At 40.1% G+C, this 25,675-nt stretch overlaps 1 protein-coding gene across 2 annotated transcripts in view; it reads right to left on the minus strand.

Annotated features, from left to right (window-relative positions):
* LOC134212023 (ras-GEF domain-containing family member 1B) overlaps positions 1–25,675 on the minus strand; it is a 171,425-nt gene that overhangs the window by 26,076 nt on the left and 119,674 nt on the right. For both annotated transcript variants that reach the window (XM_062689515.1, XM_062689514.1), the window contains one exon: positions 14,802–14,965. In XM_062689515.1, coding sequence (XP_062545499.1) covers positions 14,802–14,965 — 164 coding nt within the window. The remainder of the gene's footprint in view (positions 1–14,801; positions 14,966–25,675) is intronic.

A 25,675-nucleotide genomic window follows, 5' to 3' on the forward strand; every position in this document is an offset into this window, starting at 1 on the left:
ATACTAACAAATGCTCTAGGTGACAGGCAAGAATTAACATATTACAAAAGCCAGTTATGGCAAACAAAAATGGGAGAAAACACATCAGTGCACAAGCACTATAACCGATGCAAAGAGATAGTACAAAGCATAAAAACGCTAGCAAAACAAAACGACAAATACAAACGGAATTGGGACGCGATTAACGCCTTCATCGACGAGGATGCATTGGCAGCATTCTTAGCAGGTCTCAAGGAACCTTATTTCGGATATGCCCAAGCAGCCAAACCCGAGGATATGGAAGCAGCATACGCTTTTGTATGCAAATTCAAAAGCAGGGAGAGCACATCCTCTCATATGGCAGCAGAGCAAAAATCGTACGTAAAAAACCATAAATTCAGGACCTACACAAAACAAGGCGAAACAGGAGAACATCAAGATCATAAAAAGAGCTATTACACCAAACCGGAAAACAGAGATGACGAAAAGGCGGCCACACCAATGGAAGTAGGTTCGGTGAGAAGCCGATTAACACTAAATAAACGCCAGATTCATAACAGAGAGATAGCGGATGATGAGGAATCGTCAGAATCTGAAAAGGAAGAAGAGAACATCGATCTAAATTTTTGTTGGGGGCAAACAAACAAAAGGGAACTTAAACTACCTTCCATTTATTTCTAGCACTAACAGTATAACAAAACAAACCATACGAATTTTAATAGACACCGGCGCCAACAAAACATCGTTAGACCCGGCATTTTAACAAACCCTGATACGAGCAAAAATACATCAGTAAACAACATATCTGGCAATCACACTATTAACAAAAAGGAAAGGCGAACCTAATTGGCTATGACATTCCTACGCAAACATTCTATGAACTTCATTTTCATGATTTTTTTGACGGCATTTTAGGTTCGGAATACCTCGCGAAGCATAAAGGAAAAGTTGACTATGAGAGTGAATCAGTTGAAATAGCGGGTATTAGAATACCCTACGAAAAATACTTTCCGGCAAAGAAGCTGTATTTTCACAACATTCAAATTGACACTGACAAAGACGGGGATTGGTTAGTACCGACCTTTCAAAAACTTTGCTCCTCAGCAATAGTAGAACCAGGTCTCTACAGATCTTGCAATAACAAATCAACCATCAAAATTCTTACAAATCTGAAAGACGCTCCAAAAATAAGTAAAAAACTCAAGCTCAAAGTTAATAACTTTGAAACTATCACGCCTATTCCGATAGAACCTAAAGGCAAAATTACCTCTGAAACACTTAAAAAAATTTTACGCGTAGGCCATTTATCGAAATTAGAAAAAGAAATTCTTTACGAAACCATTTTAGAAAATCAATCAGTGTTGCTTAAACCTAATGAAAAGTTGACAGCAACATCTGCCATCAAACACCAGATTATTACAACAGACGATCAACCAGTATACACAAAATCATACCGCTACCCCACGCATTTAAAAATGATGTCGAACAACAAATTCGAGAACTCTTGGACCAAGGTATCATTCGGCACTCAACCAGCCCATACTCATCCCCATCTGGGTAGTACCAAAGAAGCTCGATGCTTCAGGTAAACGTAAGGCGAGAGTTGTGATAGATTACAGAAAGGTTAACGATAAAACAGTAAGTGACAAATTTCCCATACCACAAATAGAAGAAATTTTAGATAGTTTAGGCAAATCGACCTACTTCACCACCCTCGACCTCAAATCCGGGTTCCATCAAATCGAGATGGATCCAGACCATCAATTTAAAACAGCTTTCTCTACGGCCATGGGTCACTTTCAGTTTACCAGGATGCCGTTCGGTTTAAAAATGCACCTGCTACCTTCCAGCGTGCAATGAACAACATTCTTGGCGAATTCATTGGAAAGATCTGTTTTGTATATCTCGATGACATAATCATTATCGGGAAAGATTTACGAACTCATATTTCAAATTTAGGTACAATCCTCAAAAGACTTGCAGAGTTTAATTTAAAAATACAATTGGATAAATGCGAGTTCATGCGCCGTGAAACAGAGTTTCTTGGCCATGTCATTACACAAGACGGAATCAAACCTGACCCCGAAAAAATTAAAAAAATTCTTGATTGGAAACTCCCGGAAAATCAGACACAAATCAAACAGTTTCTTGGACTTTCTGGATATTATAGGAGGTTTATCAAGGATTATTCAAAAATGTTAAACCAATGACAAAATTTCTAAAGAAAGATCAATCCGTGGATGTAACCGATGAAAGTTACAAAGCTGCGTTTTCCAAATTAAAACTAATTATATCCTCTGATCAAGTCCTCACATATCCCGACTTTGACCTACCCTTTATACTCACAACTGATGCCAGCAATTACGCGATTGGCGCCGTCCTTTCCCAAATTCAAGAGAAAGTTGAACGACCCATAGCTTTTGCTAGCAGGACGTTGACTAAATGCGAAACAAATTACAGCACAATAGAAAAGAAGCACTTGCTATAATGTGGGGTGTGAATAAATTCAAGGCTTACGTACATGGAAACAAATTTACCTATTCACCGACCACAAACCTTTACAATACATCAAAATTGCAATAAGAATCAAAAACTGTTGAATTGGAGAACGGAACTTGAGAACTACGATTACGAAATTGTGTACAAAGAAGGTAAAACCAACGTCGTTGCAGACGCGTTGAGCAGGAAAACTGAAGATATTGTTGAAGTGCACATTAATGACATAGTTTCTCCAATTTTAGGAAATAACCCGGCGGACCCTTCAGATGATGAACCATCAAACGAGGCCAGTGAACCTGACGAAGTGGAGATTCCGGAAGATGAACCAAGAGACGAGCCAACAGGAGATGAATCGGATGACGACACGATACACTCAGCAGAGTCTTCTGCTGACTACTACATCCACTGTGTGGAGAGACCAATTAATTACTACAGGAATCAAATTATTTTCAGGATATCTCGCATAAACACGGACATAACAGAGACACCTTTTCCAAAATTCCATAGGACAATCATTTGCAGGAACACATATGACCAAGACATTATTAAAGACATACTTATAAAATACCACAACAATAAACAAACTGCAATCATGGCACCGGAAGAAGTAATTCCTATAATACAAGAAGTTTACAAGTTACATTTCAGTGAGAAAGGACATTTCGTCATAACTCAGCTTCAAGTCGAAGATGTGACTAGCGAGGAACGACAAGATGTCATTATCTCCAAAGAGCATAACCAGGCACACCGTGGTGTGACTGAGGTTGAAAATCAAATCAAGCGGTGTTACTTCTTTCCCAAAATGATTTCCAAAATCAAAATTGTTAACCAGACTTGTAAAATGTGCAATCTGCACAAATACGAGAGAAAACCCTACAATATAAAACTTTCGCCACGACCAACGACGGACAAACCATTTGACAGAGTTCACATGGACATCTTTCAAATTGACAGACATAACTTTCTATCCTTTTTCGAAGCACTCCCAAATGATTTCCATGGAGACCAAAAATTTAACGGATGTGAAAACAGCATTGTCATCCTATTTCGGCATGTATGGTACTCCACGAAAAATCATCACGGACCATGAGACAACGTTTACGTCTGTTCAACTTAAAAATTTCCTGGACGCTTTAAATGTAGAACTAGACTACGCATCTTGTTCTGAATCGAACGGTCAAGTAGAAAAAACCCATTCAACAATAATTGAAATTTTAAATTCCAACAAGCATAAATTCGCCAACCTCGATACAAAAACTTTGGTCAGTTTAGCGGTAGCTCTTTATAATACTTCGGTACATTCAGCCACTAAATTTACACCAAACGAAATTATTTTTAACAACAACAATTTGGTTGACCCTGATCTTATAGAGGAAACTTCTCAAAATTTATACAAGAAAGTCAAAATTAATATCGAAAAGCAAAACTCAATCAAGAGAAGAGAAACAAAAACCGAGAAAATCCACCTAACTTAAATGAAGATCAAGAGGTATTTGTGATACCCAATATTCGAAAAAACTTGACCCTAGGGCTAGGCCTACTAAAGCAAATCAAATAACGGACAAAACATTCAACAACAATAGAAGAATCAAACGCCATAAGAGCAAAATCAAGAGATTACGAAAACAATAATATCAAACTAATAATATTTTTCTATTTTTCTGCTTTATTTCTATTTCAGATGCACTCACTAACGTTAGCATTTATTCTTTCAATAACAATAGCGCTCACAAGACTTGAATTTTAGAAATCAGAAACCTTTCAAACGATCCTATTCTTTTATTTAAATTGAATGACTGTAAATTACAAACTGGAGTAATAAAAATTATTCACCCGATCAATTTAACCAACTTAGAAAATAATGTATACCTTTTTACCAAGCTAGCTAGGCAGATAGACAGGGACATTCCAATCTCAAATCTTATTTTACAGAAAAGTAGGGAACTTGTCAACAACTTGCATCAACTCAAACCGATGAAACCCAGGAGGACCAAACGGTGGGATACGCTTGGAGCCGCATGGAAATGGATGGCCGGATCCCCTGACGCCGAGGATCTGCGGATAATAAACACGACTCTCGAGGACCTTGTATTCCAAAATAACCAACAAACAAGGATCAACAACGTACTTAACACCAGGATCGACGGGATGATGACAACCGTCAACAAAATTATCGAACAACAATCAACCGAAAACAAAATTCTACTCGAGGAAATGGACGCTATAACTCTCCTCCTCTTTATGGATACAACAAACAACATTTTAGAAGAACTGGAGGATACCATCTTGAGAACCCGAATAGAACTGGCCAACAGTAAGTTGCTCACACTTAAGGAAATACTCACCATAGAAACATTACTGAATGAACAAGGCATTCAGACAGAATTTCCAGATGAAGCCTTAAATTATGCTAAGCCAAAATAGCAACTCGAGGCGACCTTTTGCTATACATCTTACAAATTCCAAAAGTCAAAGGTAATTGTGAGATCATTCGAACCATACCCTAACGGTTCAACAATCCATAATATCAGATCTTCCCCGTACGTCATTCGAGTGGAAACGATCTCTTCAGTACTACAAACCCAAATAGTATCATCCAAAACGATTCGTTTCTGGAACCATTGAAAAATAACTGCTCCCTCCATGTAATTCTGGGAAGAGAGAGCCACTGCAATGCAACTTTTGACGACACTACTAGGATTATGCTTATTGCAAACAACAAGATTTTGATTAACAACGCAAAGGAGGCACAAATGAAATCAAACTGTGGGCCTCATAATCGCACCCTTCAAGGTAACTTCATCATTACTTTCTACAACTGCAGCGTACAGGTCGACGATAAAATTTTCACAACGGAAGAATTAGTAAGCAATGCGACGGAGATTCAAGGAGCATTCCCAAACCTTGCGATAAACTGGAACATCGCACAACATCATGATATTCCTCGTATCCACGATCAAACCATGAATAATAGGATGCAGTTGGAGCACGTCAAGCTGAAACAGTTCGAGCATAAGAACCTGCTACTAGCCACCTTTGGAGGATTGTCAACGACACTGGTAATTATAATCATCCTAACAATCACCTGTATTTTTAGAAAGAGAGTAGTCATCAGGATTGGAATTCGAGAGAACAAGTCATCCCAAGACAGCTTAATCGAAAGTTCGAGGACGAACTTCATTCTACCCCGGAGGAGTTATACGATAGAACGCCACACTTATGCTGAGTACGAAGGTCCAAAGTACGCACAGTAACCACGCCACCATCAGCGACATCGATCACGCCACCGTTGCCACCCAGCCACCGTCAGCATTTCCCGAGGAACCAGGCCACGCCGGCCGAATAATGCAGAGTGGACAAGTTTAGGTATTAAATAGGGTTCGATCTTCAATCGAACAGTCAGTCTTTGTTTCAAGTAGTTAGAGTTCATTCTAGATAGTAACAGTGAGTGCATAGCCTTAAGAGTTATCGGTAAATAAATTAGTTTTTTTTAACAACCTGAGTCGGTAGACTTATAATTATATATTATGTGAAGGAATATTTAAGACATTTTTTTTGCTCTTTAAGGGCCATCGTTAACTCTTCAAAAATGTCAAGCGAAAAAAAATTTTTTTGGCCAGTTTTTTGTTTCCAACACAGCATGCATAAAATATCAAACAACCATATTTGTTGTAATGAAGTTGTTCATTTTCTAATCATTACGAGGTATAGAGGATAAAAACTACAATTTTCAAGAAAACTTTGATTGCAGCGTTCTCGTAAAAGCGCAAATATGCGCAAGCAAGTCACTCACTAAAAGGTGGTATTAGGGTTATATTTCAATCCTTCTTCTTCTTCTTATTGGCATTATATGCCCATACTGGGACAGAGCCGCCTCGCAGCTTAGTGTTCATTAAGCACCGCCACAGGTATTAGCTGCGAGGTTTCTTAGCCAGGTTACCATTTTTGCATTCATATATCATGAGGCTAACACGATGATACTTTTATGCCCAGGAAAGTCGATACAATTTCCAAACCGAAAATTGCCTAGACCGGCACCGGGAATCGAACCCAGCCACCTTCAGCATGGTCTTGCTTTGTAGCTGCGCGTCTTACCGCATGGCTAAGGAGGGCCCCCATTTACAAATGAGGGGACATTTGGGGACATTAGGTTTGCGGGACCAGTTTATAGCTATAAATTATTATAATGTAAGATTTTCTTCTAAAATTATTGCGTGTAAAACAAACCAAACTATCGAAAAGCTTATTAAAACCATAGCTTTCAAGTGGTGTATAAAACTTTATATTTGGAGAAAATTTGACTTCATAACATACAAATCAAAGTAAGTAACGATTTTAAATTTTTATCAGCTTTTTTCACTTCGCCAGTCCATATCTTTTGACTGAATAAACATAGCGCTTCAATGTTTTCCGATTCCCTCATCTAGGGTATATTCTTTCATATTCAACATAAATTAGACAAATTGTAGATAGTAAATTTTTCTATTAATGGCCACCCTTTTCCCCATAGTGCACTGCTTAAAATCTGTCACGCATCTGACCTGTAATTCTTCACGCCGGTTCAAATTAGTAGAAAACCGAAGAATTTTCGGGATTTCGAAAAATTTCGTTTTGAAATTTCGAGAATGTCAAGTTTACCTTCCAAAAAGTTTTTCGTGGAAATTTCGTAGAGTTTTCCGATTGATAACCTTTAAAGTTTCCCGGTAATACTCCAAAGTACTCTTGGTGAAAATTTCGATGCTTTGCCTGAAAATTCCGTGCAATATCCCGTTGAATAATCATCCGTTGAAATCCCAAGAATTATAAATTATTATATAAAAGTTTATAAATTTCAAAAGTTTTCCTGTTAAAATTCAGAATAAAAAAATTAGAGTCTTTTCCCGAGGTAATATTAAATTTTAACAGACATTTCGAAATACTTCCCATGGAATTAGAGTGGTATTCTACGATATTTGCAATTTCTTTTGCAAATTTGGAGCAATTTCCTGAAAAAGTTTGAAAAAATCCCATGGACATTGCCATGAGTTATCCGAATAATTTTCGGTGGAAATTAGAGAGAATATTCAGTTGAAATTTGGTCAATTTTTCGTAAAAATTGCGAATGAATTTTCATGAAAATTTCAAAAGTTTTGTTACAAAAATTTGCAAATATTTTGTTTTGTGGTGGAAAATTCAAATAAAAAAATTACGAAGATTTTTCATTGATAATTCCAAAGTATTTGCATTAGGACTCCCAAAGAAATTGCTGAACTGGCTGTGTATGTGTAGACTAGACTAGACTAGAACCCCCGAACAAATTGCCAAATTTCCCATGGGAAATTCGAATAATTTCGCTTATATTTCCGTAATTCCGTAATTAAGAAAAATTTCCCAGGGACTTCCCAGAAAATATACAGTGGAAATTCAGAAGGGTTTCTCGTGGAAATTTTAAAAGAATTCCCTTTACAAGTTCCAAAGAATATCTTTTAGAAATTCCAAAGACTTTTTCTTGGATATTCCAAAATGCTTCCATTGTAAATTCCGCGGCATTATCCGTTAAAGTACAACATAATGTCCCGTGACGATTCTAAAGATTCACAAGTAGTTTTCAAAGAGGTTCCTGCTGAAAATCAAAAGATACTCTAAAACAATCTGCAATAAAATTCAACTTTTTACAGAATACTTCAGAGAATTTTCCTGATCAGCATAGTAGAATTTCCTGGTGAAATCGATGATGGTTTTAGACTGTAGTTTGGACTTTTACTTGAGTGAAATTCATTAGATATTTCTGGAGAAATAGTTCGGTAAAGTCTACAAAAAAAAACGGGAGAATCCTAAAATAGATTAAACAAGTGAACTTTTCACAAAATTGTTAACAAAAAATAAATAAATAAAATATAAATAAAAGTCTACGTAGACTTTTGGTATACCCTCCACGTCTCCCTTCATAGACTAACGTAGACTTTAATGAAACCCCTTCCCGAGAGTCTACGTGGCTTATGGACAGCCCGTAAGATCGAAACTACAGAATCGGTCGACATATTATCATATGGAAGAACAGCTTATAATATTTTCTGCCAGCGGCGTAAAAACCTGTAAAATGAAATGTCATTACAAGTACCTACATGTTTCGTTTGAAAATGTATTCACAGGAATATAAAATTTAGTTCAAATATAAAATATTCTGTAATATTCATTATGAACTGAAAGACAAATGTTGCAAACATACTGCGGCCCGGTTCAACAGCTCGGCATGCTGGGGACCACTGGCTCATCACATCAAGACACAGATCCAACTACTGTCTAGGATTGTTTCAGAACTAAGCTATCAGTACACTCTTTGTAATAATGACAAATATTTGTCTTGGTTGCCCAAAACCTGTGTCGATATTGAATCAGTCTGCTACACGCCTGGAAGAACAATGCTGCCTGGAACAACAAAAAGTCAATTAGTCTTAATTGTTTGCGAATCATGGTTACCAATACGGCCGATAATTTAATGGACTTCGGCGATCTTTCAGTTCCCGCTGCCTTGCCAACCAGATTAGCAATATCTGTGGGAGTTCTCAACAACTGTCTAGAAATGCTTCTTAATCCTGTTTCATAAAACTCTGTAACAACTAAAAGTATTATCATAAGCCATAGAAAACATACGATGCCTTGGAGTTTCATCAAATTTTTCTTTATAACTTCACTTCTATTTAAGACTAGAAGACCCGACGAACTTTGTTTCGCCTAAAATTGATTTATTCTCTGATTAGTTCTCACCTTATGCTGAATTTTCTGTTTCATTTGTATGGGAGCCCCCTTTTCCAAAAAGGGGAAGGGTCTCGCACCATCTCAAGAACCTTACAAATTTTCACGCGGATTGGTTAAGTAGTTTCGGAGTCTATAAGGTTCAGACAGACAGAAATTCATTTTTATGTATATAGACAAGATTCAAATTATTCTTCGAAAGTTGCATTATTTCTCCATATTCAAACTCCATAAATAGAAACCATAGAAAAACAATAAAACACACTAAAACTAGACTTGATTAAGGATAATCACGACATAGTCTAAAAATGGCTGCGCAATGGCCGTCCTAGCCCTTGCCTCGCGTTTTCACTCCACAAATGTCAATAAATTGAATAGATTCATTAAAGTACGTGAGGACCTAAATCTGACCAAATATTCCTGAGGTTTGAAACTGCCTTCATCTTGATTATTATTGGTTGATTTGTGAATTTTTATATTCACCCATATTCTTGTTTACGTACGAATGCTCTTCCGAAAGGAAGTTGATGCGCATTCTTGATTACGCCAGCAAAATCAAATGGGGAGACGGGCCGAACGAATCGCATACGTTCAAAAGTATCGGTCGACCTTAAACAAGAATAGGGGTGGTTATTTTTATTTTTTTTTCATATCAGGAAATGATTTCGAAATATTCAGGATTATTCAGAAAAACTTTGAATAATTTCTAATATTTCTAAAATAATCAAATGATTCAATCTATCTAATTTGAGAAATAGAATGTCTGCCCCTGCGATTCATTTTATTGATATTGAGGTGTGACATAACATGTTTTTCATAAAATACATGCCTGCCAAGTGACCAGTTCCGTTAAATCCACTGATGAAATTTAATGCCTCCGGAATAAGTAGAAAAAACTCATTGAAATGAAACATTATTAACAAATCTCCTGAAGGAGAGGAGAGGTTTTAAAAATAGTTTGAGGGTATATCGGTTATTTGGGAAAGTTGACCTTAAATAAGCCAAAGAATCGACTAAGGCAATAAAACGAGATACAATTTTGACGGGAAAGGTCAATTTATTGGTTCCTATAATCTGCCACTCCTTTTCTCTACGAGCCCCCGTCCCAAGGTCTACCCTCACGACTCTAGTGGGCCGTATGTTGTTTTCTTTCGACCCAAAGGCAAACGTTTGAATATCAGCCAGATCAGCAAAGATCTGGAAAAGCGATTTTCGTCTGTCACGACCATTGACATGGTTGGGTCCAGTAAGCTTCGCGTCACGGTCAGTGATCGCAAACAGGCCAACGAGATTGCCACCTGCGAGCTTTTCACTCTCGAATATAAGGTGTATTTACCGTCAGCAGAGTGTGAGATCGCGGGGGTGGTGACGGAGGGAAGTATGACATGCGACGATTTGAAACAAGGTTTCGGTCGTTTCAAGAACGTTTCTTTGCCTCCTGTTGCGATACTGGATTGCAAACAAATGTATTCGATGTCGCAGGAGGGAGAGAAGCGGATTTATTCCCCGTCCGACTCTTTCTGCGTCACCTTTTCCGGGTCCGCACTGCCTGACTACGTAGTGATTGGCAAACTTCGTCTACCTCTTCGGCTGTATGTACCGAAGGTGATGAACTGTGTTAATTGTAAGCAGCTGGATCACACCGCTCAGTACTGCTGCAATAAACCTCGCTGTGCATCATGCGGAGAGAAGCATGTGGAGGGGGCGTGCAAGACGGCACCGAAATGTGTCCATTGTAACGAAAGCCCTCCACATGCTCTTGAAGCTTGCCCAACGTACATACAGCAGCGAATCCACCAGAAACGGTCTCTTCAGCAGCGTTCTCGGCGAAGTTACGCCGAAATGTTGAGGAAGGCCGCTTCTCCAGTCGTTTCTGACACCATCTACTCGTCTCTTCCTTTTGACGATCAAGGTAGCTCCGACTACGAGGTTGGAAATGGGGTTCCCTTTGTTTTCAATGGCTCAACGAGGAAGAGAATAAAACAGAGCCAGCGACCCTCGAAAAAGCTTAGAAAACAGCCTCAAAGTGAGCCCCAATCCAACATGGTCAAATTCAAAGCGGGTGGAAATACTCAAAAACGTTCGATTTTTGTGGATTCACATCGGGATGATCGAGAGTTTCCACCGCTTCCGGGAACATCTAAAATCCCAGATGCCCCAATTTTTGCGATTTCTCAGCCAGAAAGAGAGCATAGAGAGCGAGCAGAAGAGCCCCCGAGCGGTCCAATGTTCACTCTTTCTGGCATCGTGGAGCTCATCCTCAACTTCTTTGATGCTTCAGACCCCGTGAAGAACATGGTCAAAACTGTTCTTCCTATTCTGACTCCTCTCCTGAAGCAGTTGGCTTCAAAAATGCCCCTCCTCGAGTTATTTGTATCCTTCGATGGCTAACTTAGTCAATAAGGATAACACGATTTCGATTCTACAGTGGTACTGTCGAAGTATTCTTCCAAAATTAGATATTTTGAATTTTTAGTTCACAAATTACAATGCGATGCTTTTGCTTTATGTGAAACATGGCTAACACCAGATGTGAACCTGCATTTTCCTGATTTCAACATAATCCACCGCGATCGGGCAAATCGATATGGAGGGATGCTTTTAGGGATCGAAAAACAGCACTCCTTCTATAGAGTCGATCTTGCGCCGATGTCTGGCACCGAAGCTGTCGCATGTCAGGTGACTATTCGAGGAAAAGACCTCAGTATCGCCTCGATATATCTTCCTCCAAACACCGCGACATCTCGTAGAGATCTCTCGCACATCTGCTCGGTTATGCCCGAGCCACGGTTGCTCTTGGGAGATTTTAACTCCCACGGAACATGCTGGGGGGAACTGTACGACGTCAACCGTTCAACAATGATATACGACCTCTGCGACGACTTTAATATGTCAATTTTGAATACAGGAGAAGTTACACGAGTGGCTCCTTCAGCAAGAGATAGCCGTCTAGATCTTTCCATTTGTTCGAGCTCATTATCGTTGGACTGTACTTGGAAGGTGATCCAAGATCCCCATGGTAGTGATCATTTGCCGATCGAAGTCTCGATTTCCAATGGACGTAATCAATCTGTTTCTATCGACCTCTCATATGACCTCACGAAGCACATCGATTGGGGCACATATGCGGAGGCCATCATTGATGGCGTAATGTCGATAGAAGCACTTCCACCGCGAGAAGAGTACGAGTTTCTATCCCACTTGATCCTTGACAGTGCTCTTCAGGCACAAAGCCGGCCAGTGCCAGGAGCTTCGGTTCGTAGGCAACCACCCAATCCGTGGTGGGATGTCGAGTGTACACAACTTTATCGCAAGAAATCCGCCGCGTTCAAAGAATTTCGGAAACACGGTTCGATCGTTCTTCACAAACGGTACATCGCGCTCGAGATCCAGTTCAAGAAACTGGTCAAAGTGAAGAAACGTGGATATTGGCGCACTTTTGTTGAAGGTTTATCGCGCGAGACCTCAATGAAAACTCTGTGGACCGTCGGGAGAAGAATGCGCAACGCGTCGTCCGTAAATGAAGATCGTGAAAGCTCGTCGCGGTGGATACTTGACTTCGCAAAGAAAGTTTGTCCGGATTCGGTGCCGGTGAAACAAGAGCTACGTGATGCTTTTGCTGACACGGATGACATGGATCGCCCCTTTTCGATGAATGACTTCTCGTCGTTGTCTCCCAAAAAAAGTTTGTTTGTCCCGTTACAGATGTAAAAATGCGAGGAATGTCAACTTTGTGAACATCAGCATCGTAATTACTTAAGCACCCTGAAATCCTTTCCTTTCCTACTGTATGATTGTATTCCCTAACCTCGACTAAACCGCGAGTCTTTCGGTTCCCCAAAACTAACACTATGTATAAGAGTCAAGAAATGTATTGTTAAACTTGATTTCGGCTCCGTAACGCTTCACGGCAAATGAGCCTTCCAAATAAACGAAAGATTAAAAAAAAATATATATATATATAATCTGCTACTGAATTTGTAAGTTTTAAATGTTTGTAACTGACTTCATTTGATAAACTTTTTTTTAGCTTTGTAGCTGATTTAAGACAATGTGCTTGTCTTTCATATCTGCCGAAAGAGTCGGCGTACACAAAAGATATTTTAGTTACTAGATAAAGATTGTCGCTTCGGTTCCCTTTGTTCTGCTGTCCGGAACATGTTGGGTACCAAGCTGTCAAATCGTATAGATTTTCTTTCTTTGACATTTAGCTCCCCTATGCTCGCCAGCAAAAGATGTTCCGGACAGCGACGACAGCGACAATCTTTATCTAGTAACTAAAATATCTTTTGCGTATACCAAACTCTCCAACCACGGCAACAGCAACAATGATATACGATCTTGTGTTTGCTGTGAGGCTGTGAGCTTCTCGACAACAAACGCCGCGCGTAATACTGCAGTTGCAGGTTTTGTTCAATACGCCACTAGCGCTGTAGTTTCGACATAATCTGTTGAGACGCTGTGTTCACCGCATTCCATATAACCCCTTCCCGACAAGCAGCATGGAGTTGTGAGGGCCGTTTAACGATGGATCAAATATTCACTCTGAAATCCTTGATGAATACCGGGGAGAGTACTACTTGCTGACACATAATCTGTTTACTATTTTCAAAGCAGAGAAACAAAATGAATTATAGCAAATTAAGGGCCCGACTTTGCTTACCCTCTCCCGACAACGCTGCCTTGAAATGCTGCGCGCATGCTTTGGCGGCATCAGTTTGCATCAAATATTCTAGGTCGTATCGAGGCTGTCGTCGGTAACAAACATTGTGGATGATGGACAGTTTTGGGAGCCCATCGTAGTCTGCCGTGTATTCTTCTTCTTCTTCTTATTGGCATTACATCATCACACTGGGACAGAGCCGCCTCGCAGCTTAGTGTTCATTGAGTACTTCCACAGTTATTAACTGCAAGATTTCTAAGCCAGGTTACCATTTTTGCATTCGTATATCATGAGGCTAGCACGATGATACTTTTATGCCCAGGGAAGTCGAGACAATTTCCAACCCGAAAATTGCCTAGACCGGCACCGGGAATCGAACCCAGCCACCCTCAGCATGGTCTTGCTTTGTAGCCGCGCATATTGCCGTCTGCCGTGTATTATAAGAATATAATTAGTGTTAATTAGTGTTGGCTTGTAGCTTTGATTAGAATGATATTTGGAAAATATAAAAATACTTTCATTAGTTGCATTTACTGAATTAAAATTGTATTATCGTTTGAATGGATCAAAGAACTGATTTTTTCGCAAAAAGTGTACGCCAAAACTGTTGTTTTGTGATTTAGCCATCGCTGGATAGAACATGCTTTGAAATTTACCACAATTATTTTGATGTGGTATACAACTGAATAATAGATTTTAAAACTCGGGCGCACAATTTTTTCATCAATTGTCATCAAATTCACACTCAATTTCCAACAACACCTTCAGTTCAGCATAGTACTTTCGTGTTATTATGTTTCGATCATTATTTATTCTGCAGAAATGTTTGTGACCACTGAATCAATGCATTTTTAATATAATTCGCAATTACTCGTTCGTGTTCCCCCCGAAACGTTCGTTCAGCACACCAACACCAAATGCTCACCTGATTCGTTCTGGAGTTTGCACGATTGCATGTGTCGACAGAGATTCGCAAACTCTCCGACGTCCGGCAGTGTTTGATTGACTTGGCACATGTGTTTCGTGAATGCACCGGCGATGGCTGCCATCCGATCGAACGCCGTCATATTTATGTGCCCGTTTGGGAGCCTGAAATCAGATCGGAGAGTGGACGACAAGTCAGTCATCAGTGGTAGTGGAAATGAATAATAATGCAATTATCGGAATTAATCAATCTTGTGTGATGTCCCACAGGTGCAATTATGAACACTCGATACCCGACCGCCATAAGTCCATTGGTGGCTTGACGGCTTACTATCGCCGAATGGACATGAGTGACAATTAGTTTTCAAATTGAGTTGGATAATTCATGATCCCCGGTTCAGTGTTTCATCCCGCGAGAAAATGCCTTCACATGTGACCTGTTATTATTCTATTCCGTGGCCCCGTGGGAAGGGTTATATGGATTATTTGTGGCGTTGGACGATTTGGTTAGGTTGCGTAGGGACACCTACTCTGATATAACTGATGATGACGGTCCCAGAAAGAGAGGTAGGAATATTTGAAGATACGACAGCAAGTCATTAAGCTTACTATTAATGGTTATTGCAGGAGGGTAGTGTTGTCCTCGCTTTTCTAATTCCACCCAATTTTACAAATGCAAAATGCACAGAATCTCAGGCCAATACGTTTTTGATCTAGGCAAAAATTGTTAAAGGAATTATTTCAAACATTTGATTAAGAGTTTATATTCATTTTGTATATCACGCAAGCAAATATCATACCCGGCAGGGGGTGTACAAGCTTTGACAAACTTTTTTCCCTCAGGAATCAAAAATCAATATTGGGTACACGGTTGCTATCATAAGTTGTATGAGATGGCTACTGACGTGTGCGTAATCGAGTTTTCGCTCGTTGCAACATCGGTTTACTGCATGTTCCTGACTGGAGGGCTGTTGTCGTTTCGTAACACCCTCAAACATGCGAGTGTGGCTAAATTTAGTTTCAAAAGTCACGTAGAAACCATGCGGCTAGAAGGCGAATCCACTGTTACCCAACAGCTAGGCTGTGCTACAACTCCTCCAATCGCAAATGTAACAACTTGTGCATTACACCCAGTGCGGTTTCAAGTTCCATTTGAGAAGGGGCAATGCGATTCTTTTACTTACTTGTTTCCATTATATTCACTACACTTTTCTATGAACTTATTTTCTGTGAAAAAAATGTTTATTAAATCTACATCAATAGTATAGGTCTTATTATGACTTCTGAACATGATTCGTATTCCTGGAAAGGGAATTGTGAGTGAAACTGACTCTTCTTCTCTTCTTCATTAACATTACATCCCCCACTGGGACATTGCCGCATCGCAGCTTAGTGTTCATTAAGCACTTCCACAGTTATGTATTAACTGCGATGTTTCTAAGCCAAATTACCATTTCTGCATTCGTATATCATGAGGCTAACACGATGATACTTTTATGCCCAGGGAGGTCGAGACAATTTCCGAGCCGAAAATTGCCTAGACCGGCACTGAGATCGAACCCAGCCACCCTCAGAATGGTCTTGCTTTGTAGCCGCGCATCTTTCCGCATGGCTAAGGAGGCCCCCCAAGTGAAACTGACACCCCATCAAATATCTGATAGCAAGTGCTTACCTGGCTAAATTTTACTTCTTCTTCTAATTGGCATTACATCCCTTACTGGCCTTGCTTGCATCTTACCCCATGGCTAGTGAAGGTCCTTTTTTTTAACAAACTTTGAATGAACTTCGATTTCTTCAGGGATTGAATCCAAAAGAGAATGAAAAAGTCTCTCACTTATCATCTCTGTATACATATACACGCTTAAAATCAAGTACACATCACATGAATAGCTTTCACACATCACGGCGACGCCTTGACCAACTCTCACTATGAGTGAAAATTTTGTGTGAAACATAAGCAGTCGCTGTGTACTGTCTCAAATGTGCATGATATGTGTAAGTGAGTTTGCCTCGAACTGTCAAAGTCCCTTCGGGTCGCTATGATGGCGAACGTGTGCAGAATGTGCTGCAAGAAATCGTACTTTTTCGGAGGTTTTTCATTTTGTTTTGATGGCGAAACAAAAAAAAGTGCGAATACAATCATCGCACTTTGTTTTGTTGATCGAAACGATTGGAGAAGCCTCCGAATAAGTATGGAAAAGTTGGCTTACTTTAACATTAACAATTGAGGTTAGGTTCGATTTCCAACTGCTCTCTCGCTGTGTAAAATGAACTCACCGAAAATCATCGGCCATCGGTTACACAAAAATGAGTAACATCGTAGTTACTCATAATATGAGTTGTTCCAGGAGAGGCCCGTTTTGTGTGAACGGAACACAAAAATATGTAAGTCATTTTAAGCGTGTACGATTTGTAGCATACCCCGAGAGACTTTTTTTCGGATTCTGTTATGATAAAGAACTGATTCGGAAGGCTATACCTCAAGATAAATTTCTTTTAAAAAGCTTCAAACGCGGGGAGCACTGGTTCTGATGATGCATTTCAACTTGGTCTACACAGCTGTGCGGTCCCAACACAAAATAGGTGAGAACAAAGCTAAAATCATCACTTCTCTGTGGCTTCTGCCTATCCGATTCTGTTTTCTCTCTTGTTCTTCTTCTTCTTCTTCTTCTTACTGGCATTACATCCCCACACTGGGACAGAGCCGCCTCGCAACTTAGTGTTCATTAAGCAGTTCCACAATTATTAACTGCGAGGTTTCTAAGCCAAGTTACCATTTTTGCATACGTATATCATGAGGCTAACACGATGATACTTTTATGCCCAGGGAAGTCGAGACAATTTCCAATCCGAAAATTGTCTAGACCGGCACCGGGAATCGAACCCAGCCACCCTCAGCATGGTCTTGCTTTGTAGCAGCGCGTCTTACCGCACGGCTAAGGAGGGTTCCGTTTCTCTCTTGTTCATTCATTTATTTAGTTAACATCTAAACAGATAACACTGAATCAACAATTTGACGCCACAATGCACGGTTCGAGGCCGCATCTCTCCATCCTCGGATACGCCCCACGCTCGCCAAGTCATTTTGCACCTGGTCTGCCCATCTCGCTCGCTGCGCTCCGCGCTATCTCGTACCTGCCGGATCGGAAGCGAACACCATCTTTGCAGGGTTGCTTTCCGGCATTCTTGCAACATGTCCTGCCCATCGTACCCTTCCGGCTTTAGCTACCTTGTGGATACTGGGTTCGCCGTAGAGTTGGGCGGGCTCATGGTTCATTCTTCGCCGCCACACACCGTCTTCTTGCATACCGCCAAAGATGGTCCTAAGCACCCGTCTCTCGAATACTCCGAGTGCTTGCAAGTCCTCCTCGAGCATTGTCCATGTTTCATGTCCGTAGAGGACAACCGGTCTTATTAACGTCTTGTACATGACACATTTGGTGCGGTGGCGAATCTTTTTCGACCGCAGTTTCTTCTGGAGCCCGTAGTAGGCCCGACTTCCACAGATGATGCGCCTTCGTATTTCACGACTGACATTGTTATCAGCCGTTAGCAAGGATCCGAGGTAAACGAATTCCTCGACCACCTCGAAGGTATCCCCGTCTATCGTAACACTGCTTCCCAGGTGGGCCCTGTCGCGCTCGGTTCCGCCCACAAGCATGTACTTTGTCTTTGACGCATTCACCACTAGTCCAAATTTTGTTGCTTCACGTTTCAGGCGGGTGTACAGTTCTGCCACCTTTGCAAATGTTCGGCCGACAATGTCCATGTCATCCGCGAAGCAAATAAATTGACTGGATCTGTTGAAAATCGTACCTCGGCTGTTACACCCGGCTCTCCGCATGACACCTTCTAGCGCAATGTTGAACAACAGGCACGAAAGTCCATCACCTTGTCTTAGTCCCCGGCGCGATTCGAACGAACTGGAGTGTTCACCCGAAATCTTCACACAGTTTTGCACACCATCCACCGTTGCTTTGATCAGCCTGGTAAGCTTCCCAGGGAAGCTGTTCTCGTCCATAATTTTCCATAGCTCTACGCGGTCTATACTGTCGTATGCCGCCTTGAAATCAACGAACAGATGGTGCGTTGGGACCTGATATTCACGGCATTTTTGAAGGATTTGCCGTACAGTAAAGATCTGGTCCGTTGTCGAGCGGCCGTCAACGAAGCCGGCTTGATAACTTCCCACGAACTCGTTCACTAATGGTGACAGACGACGGAAGATGATCTGGGATATCACTTTGTAGGCGGCATTAAGGATGGTGATCGCTCGAAAGTTCTCACACTCCAGTTTGTCGCCTTTCTTGTAGATGGGGCATATAACCCCTTCCTTCCACTCCTCCGGTAGCTGTTCGGTTTCCCAGATTCTGACTATCAGTTTGTGCAGGCAAGTGGCCAGCTTTTCCGAGCCCATCTTGATGAGCTCAGCTCCGATACCATCCTTACCAGCTGCTTTATTGGTCTTTAGCTGTTGAATGGCATCCTTAACTTCCCTCAAGGTGGGGCTGGTTGGCTTCCATCGTCCGCTGAACTGACGTAGTCATCTCCTCCGCTGCCTTGACTTTCACTGCCTGTACTCTCAGCGCCATTCAGATGTTCCTCGTAGTGCTGCTTCCACCTTTCGATCACCACACGTTCGTCCGTCAAGATGCTCCCATCCTTATCCCGGCACATTTCGGCTCGCGGCACGAAGCCTTTGCGGGATGCGTTGAGCTTCTGATAGAACTTGTGTGTATCTTGAGAACGGCACAGCTGTTCCATCTCCTCGCACTCCGCTTCTTCCAGGCGGCGTTTCTTCTTCTGAAAAAGGCGGGTCTGCTGTCTCCGCTTCCGTCTATAACGTTCCACGTTCTGCCGGGTACCTTGCTGCAGCGCGACCGCCCGCGCTGCGTCCTTCTCCTCCAGAATCTGTCTGCACTCTTCGTCGAACCAATCCACAATGGTCCACAGAGCGAAATTAAGTGGAAATTAGTATTTTGAGCCTGAAATAGCAGAGTTAGAAAAAACCTTTGTTCCACAAAGTTGTTCCAAATAGTAAGAACTTTATCAGGATGTTGATGAAAATTAGGGTGGTCCTCATTTTCATGAAATGTAAAAATCAACTTTTTTAATTGCAAGAATAGGGGTGAACATTATTCTGTAAAGTTGTAGGCTAGCTAATTCCAATCATTTTGCTAAAAAAAAAATTTCTGTAGCTCTTAAATTGACGAATTTAGAGCATTTTTCTCATTTAGACTTAGGGTGGTCCCACAAAAAACAGTTTTTCTGTTCTAACTTTTTTTCTTCAAATTTCTCAGTTTAGTCGTCTTTGGACGACTTTTAGAGCTTTTCGAGACGCAACTTTTCGTGATAGTAGCTTGTTGATATCTTTTGCAGATGAAAAGTTATTCGCATTTTGCCAACAAAATGGGTTTTTTAAATGGCAATATCTCTGGATGGCGCAGCCATAATTTCAATCTTTTAACACCATTTCAAAGAGTAAGCCCTAGAGTATATCATATCAAAAAATCAGGGAGGTGTTTTTCTTGTATCTAAAGTGACATCGGTTTAAATTTGTTAATTTTTGCCTTTCTCGTACTTCAAGGTGTGACGAAAATACTCCAAAGACGATTTTATAATAGAGCACCAGAGATCCTTAGTGTTATAAACCAATCAACTAAGCTCGACGAGTTAAGTTGATGTAATTGTATGTTTGTAAGTATGGCAAAAAAATTGCATTCACCTTTCTGGTATTTATACTTGACCTTCTGGCACACATCGAGTAAAAGTGAAATATCTGTTTAGTCTGGTGACCAAGTTGCACCAAACCACCATTCCTCACAAAATTATCAATCTCTATCTATTTTCCAAGATCCAAAGGTATATTAGCAATTTTGAATATAAAAATTGCGGTTGTAGAAAAAATGTACAATAATAAAACTGAGCATAATTTCCATGAATGACCCATTCTTTGGGAGTGTTTATTGTTTATGTAATTTCCAGAAAAAAAAAAACAAAACTTCCATAAATAAACCAGAATAGAAATAAAAACTGCTAAAATTTCCACAAAATGATTGTATATTCCATAAAATTTTTAAAAAAATTACTGAAATCAATGAAGAACAATAAAATTAAATAAAAATTTTCATTGAAAAATACAGAAAACAATAAAACGGAGCATAATTTGCATGAATGACCCCTGCTTTGGGAGTGTTTATTGTTCAAGGAAAATTTGATTTTATTTAATTGATTTTTATCTTTTATGTAGTTTTCCTATTTTCTTCTGTATATAATTTTTTTTTTGTGGAATGTTTACCATGTATATAGAAAGAAAAATGTTATGGAAAATTTTGCAATTGTTTATTGTTTTAATTAAGAAAATTATATTTTTTCCAAATAAGAATTTCGATTTCTTTGTGGAAAATTATTCTTGCATAATTGTTATTTTCAGTTCAAAATGACTAATGCCTTTTCATGATTTTTTTTTTTAATTATTTATGTTTCCAAAAATTTTGAATTATGGGATTTTTTTTACTTTATTTATTTATTGCTTATTTACAATTTCCTATCTTCAGTCCGAGTTCTGCCCCGGTCGAGTATAGACGCTTACTGGCAATTAATTAAACCAACTACCGCGATCGCGAAAGTATCATATTACCCCCGACCGAGACCGTGAAAGTGTCGAATCACCAATTACTAGTGGTCGACCGAAGCGTAAACAACATACATAGGGCTCTGAACTTGAATAAACCCTGCGCCACCGGCGACACCAACTTGCCGGATGAGTGCATCCAATTTCCCCCGACTGGGGGAAACCTCTGGGGGAAACCCCAGAGAAATGATAATGGTGATGGAAAGGATGGAAGAGGATAAAAATTTCCACGGAGTGTCCCCGATACTTGTGGAAAAAACAATCCAAAGTTACTGTGGAAGCGGAACCAGCGCAAAGAAAACGAAGGATGGAAAAATTCTAGTGACGGTGAGGAACGAACATCAGGCAAAAAACCTGGCTAAAATTGAAAAACTGTGTGACGAAATTACCGTCAAAGTGTACGAGCACAAAACTTTAAATTCGAGCAAAGTAGTGATAGTCTGCCGAGACTTGAAGGAAGTGAGTGACGACGAGCTTCTGGAAAACCTATCCTCCCAAAGAGTTACGGAAGTCAAACAGTTGATGAAAATGCGCGACAATGTTAAAACTCCGATGGGAGTTTTTGTACTTACGCTTAAAGGAAAAACACCCCCCAAAGAAGTTAAAATTGGATACACTGTGCTGGAAACAAGACCATGGTATCCAAATCCGATGCGTTGCTTCAAGTGCCTAAAGTTTGGCCACATTGGAAGAAACTGTTCAAGTGAGAAAAAGTGCGGGAAATGTGGAAATAACTATCATGAAGAATGTGAAAACCGAGAAAAGTGTATAAATTGTGGAAACGAGCACGGAGCGTTCTTTAATGGATGCCCCGTCTTAAAAAGAGAAAAGGATATAATAAAAATCAAAGTGGATAAAAACTTGTCTTTCTGGGAAGCCAGAAAAATGATAGAAGATCAAAGCTCGAATACTTACGCCGACCAAGTGAAACAACTAAACGAAGAAAAGAAAACCCTTGAAGAAAAGATCAGAGCTGACATCAAAAATCAGTTCGAAGTGAAGCTGAAGGAATACAAAGAAGAAATCAAAAAAGTCACAAATGAAAACGAGAAAAAGATGGAATCCATGGAGGAAAAATACAAAGCACTGAACCACAAATTCGAACATCTGGTATCAGTCTACAAAGAGGAGAAAACAAGAAGAAAAGCAGCCGAGAACGAACTTGAAAGTCTGAAAAAAGACAACAGTAAACTACAAGCAACATTAAATTTGTACGCACCCTCCCATAGCGGACAGAAGAACCCAACTAAGCACACCTCCAAGTTCACCTCCAAGGAAAAAAGGAAACAAAATGAAAGCAGTTACCGAAGAAGTAGGATATATTTCCACAGACCCAGAAAATAACTCAGATGACGGAAACGAGAAAATGAAATCCTAGAAAATAATAGCAAAACCAAAAAGCATTACAAAATAGCACAAACAACACAAGACCACTCAAGTACAATCAGCAGTGAACACCATATAATTTCATGGAATGTAAGAGGCTTAAGAGGAAGAAGGCCTGACCTCAACATCCTTGCAAGCACTTACAATACAATAGCTATTTGCCTTCAAGAAACTATGTGCCAAAATGACAACCAATCAGAAATCAGAGGATATTCAACATACCACCGCCCAAGAACAAACGGAGCAAGAGCAGCAGGCGGTGTAATAATCGCAGTAAAAAACGACATCGATAGTCAAATCATAGATATTGATACAGATCTAGAAGCAATTGCAGTTAACATCGGAGCACCACTAAACGCAAACTTACTAAACGTATACCTCCCTCCGGGGGAACAGATCACAAAAGAGGATATTATGGCTTTAATAGAACAAATTCCTGAACCTTTCATCCTGGTAGGTGACATAAATGCCCATCATCCCTTATGGGGATCGGAAAATATCAGCACTAGAGGTACAACAATAGAATCAATAATAAACGAGAAGAACCTGATAGTTCTGAACAACGGTGAGAAAACATACATAAACAGCGGCACAGGAATCGGATCTTGCATCGACATTTGCCTCTGCTCTAATCAACTAGCGGGAATACTGGAACTTACCGTCTGTGAGGATTCACACGGAAGTGATCATATTCCACTAATTATGTCGACACCGTCAAAATCGCCAGCAAGTGATCGTATTCCAAGATGGAAAATAGAAGATGCGGATTGGGAAAAATTCCAAAATAACATTAACATTGAGACGAAAAATGATGTCATCGATCAAGTAGAAGAAATAACTAAACAAATAATAATAGCAGCAGAACAATCAATTCCAAAAACTAAACCAACAACTTCTGGAAAACGTGTGCCATGGTGGAGCAAAGAAGTAGCCACAGCTGTAAAAACTAGAAGAAAAGCTCTACGTAAACTTAAAAATAACAAGAACAAACCTCCAAGCCCGCAACTAATATACGAATATCAAGACGCCAATGACAGAGCACAAAAAATCATCACAGAAGCAAAAACTAGCTCTTGGAAAGAATTCGTCAGCAAATTCAACGTTCATACTCCGGCCAAAGAGATGTGGAGCAATTTAGGAAAATTCAGGAAAATACCAATCATCAGCTATCAGAGAAATCAACTTTAACGGCCAACGCATGAACACAAACATTGAAATAGCAAACAGCCTAGCCGACCACTTTGGAAAAATATCAAGCGATAAAGAGTACAATCAAAACTTTATACCATTGAAGAACAGGATCGAGCAAACACCTCTCGAAATAAGAAATGAGGATACAGCAGAGTACAACGCACCATTCTCCAAAAACGAACTAGCAGAGGCAATGGAAGGATTAAAAGGGTCATCTCCTGGTCCAGACAACATACACTATGCCATGATCACTCATTTGCCAGTAGAATATAAGAACCTCTTGCTGAAAACATACAACTGGTTGTGGAATGAATCCATTTATCCAGTTAGTTGGTCCAAATCATTCGTAGTACCTATTTACAAAGCAAAAGGGGAAAGAAACAACCCTGGAAACTATAGACCTATTTACCTAAACAGTTGTCTTGGAAAGATCATGAAAAGAATGATCAACAACAGGCTAATGTTCATCTTAGAAGAAAAAAATCTAATCAATCAACACCAGTATGCCTTTAGGAAAGATAGATCTACTACCGATTATCTGGGCCATTTTGACAACATCGTGAGAGAAGCAATGCATAAAAAGCGGCTAACACAAGCAGTTTTTCTGGATATTAAAAAGCCTACGACACAACCTGGCGCAGATTAGTTCTGAATAGAATAAGCGAATGGAAAATAGGAGGAAACCTCATCAAATATCTTCAACAAATGCTGATGAAAAGGAGCTTCAAAGTTAAGGTAAACGGCACATACTCCCGCGACACGCTAATGGAAAATGGTTTGTGTCAAGGATCAGTTATAAGCGTGACCCTGTTCTTGATAGCTATAGACACCATATGCTCAGACCTACCACCAAACGTCCAAGTCTTACTTTATGCAGATGACGTAGCTTTGATCTCCAGCGACAGTAACCAGAAGAAAATAGCTAAAAACCTGCAACTTGCTTTGAAAAAAATTGAAGCTTGGGAAACCCACACTGGATTCAAGATCTCAGCCGAAAAATGTGCAACCGTAGTATTCAAAAAAGCGAGATCAAAAACAAGCCAACGTAAACCTTAAAATTAACAACGACATAATACCGTACAAGCTCAGTCATAAATGTCTTGGAGTAACACTAGACCAACATCTAACATTCAAAATACACATCGAAGAAATAAAGGCAGCATGCCAGCAAAGAATACAGTTTTACGTTGCACAACCACCAAACAATGGGGTGCAGACCGGCAAACTTTATCAAAAATATACAAATCAGCTGTACTAGAGAAAATGCTGTACGGCGCGCCAATCATCTCCTCAACCTGTGAATCTACAATGAAGCAGCTAGAGAGCATACATAACCAAGGACTGCGAATAATAACAGGAGCTTTTCAAACCAGCCCAATAGAAAGCCTACAAGCCGAATCGGGTATACCAAGTCTTAGAAGTTTCTTCAGTCAAAGACTCGCTATCTTCGCAACAAAGCAAACAAACAATGAACAGGCTTTAACAAATAGTGCAACAGATGAAGAGAATAACAACAGCTCAGGAGAATTGTGGGCCCAAGGCCCAGCATCAGAGCCAAACAATATCAGAACAAGAAGCAAGAATATTATCGAAAATATTGGAATTCCTCTACCACCAAGCAAATCCCTAAATATACCAAAAACTCCGCCATGGATAAGACAAGA

This window comes from Armigeres subalbatus, chromosome 2 (assembly GCF_024139115.2).
Source record: "Armigeres subalbatus isolate Guangzhou_Male chromosome 2, GZ_Asu_2, whole genome shotgun sequence".
NCBI classification, from domain to species: domain Eukaryota; kingdom Metazoa; phylum Arthropoda; class Insecta; order Diptera; family Culicidae; genus Armigeres; species Armigeres subalbatus.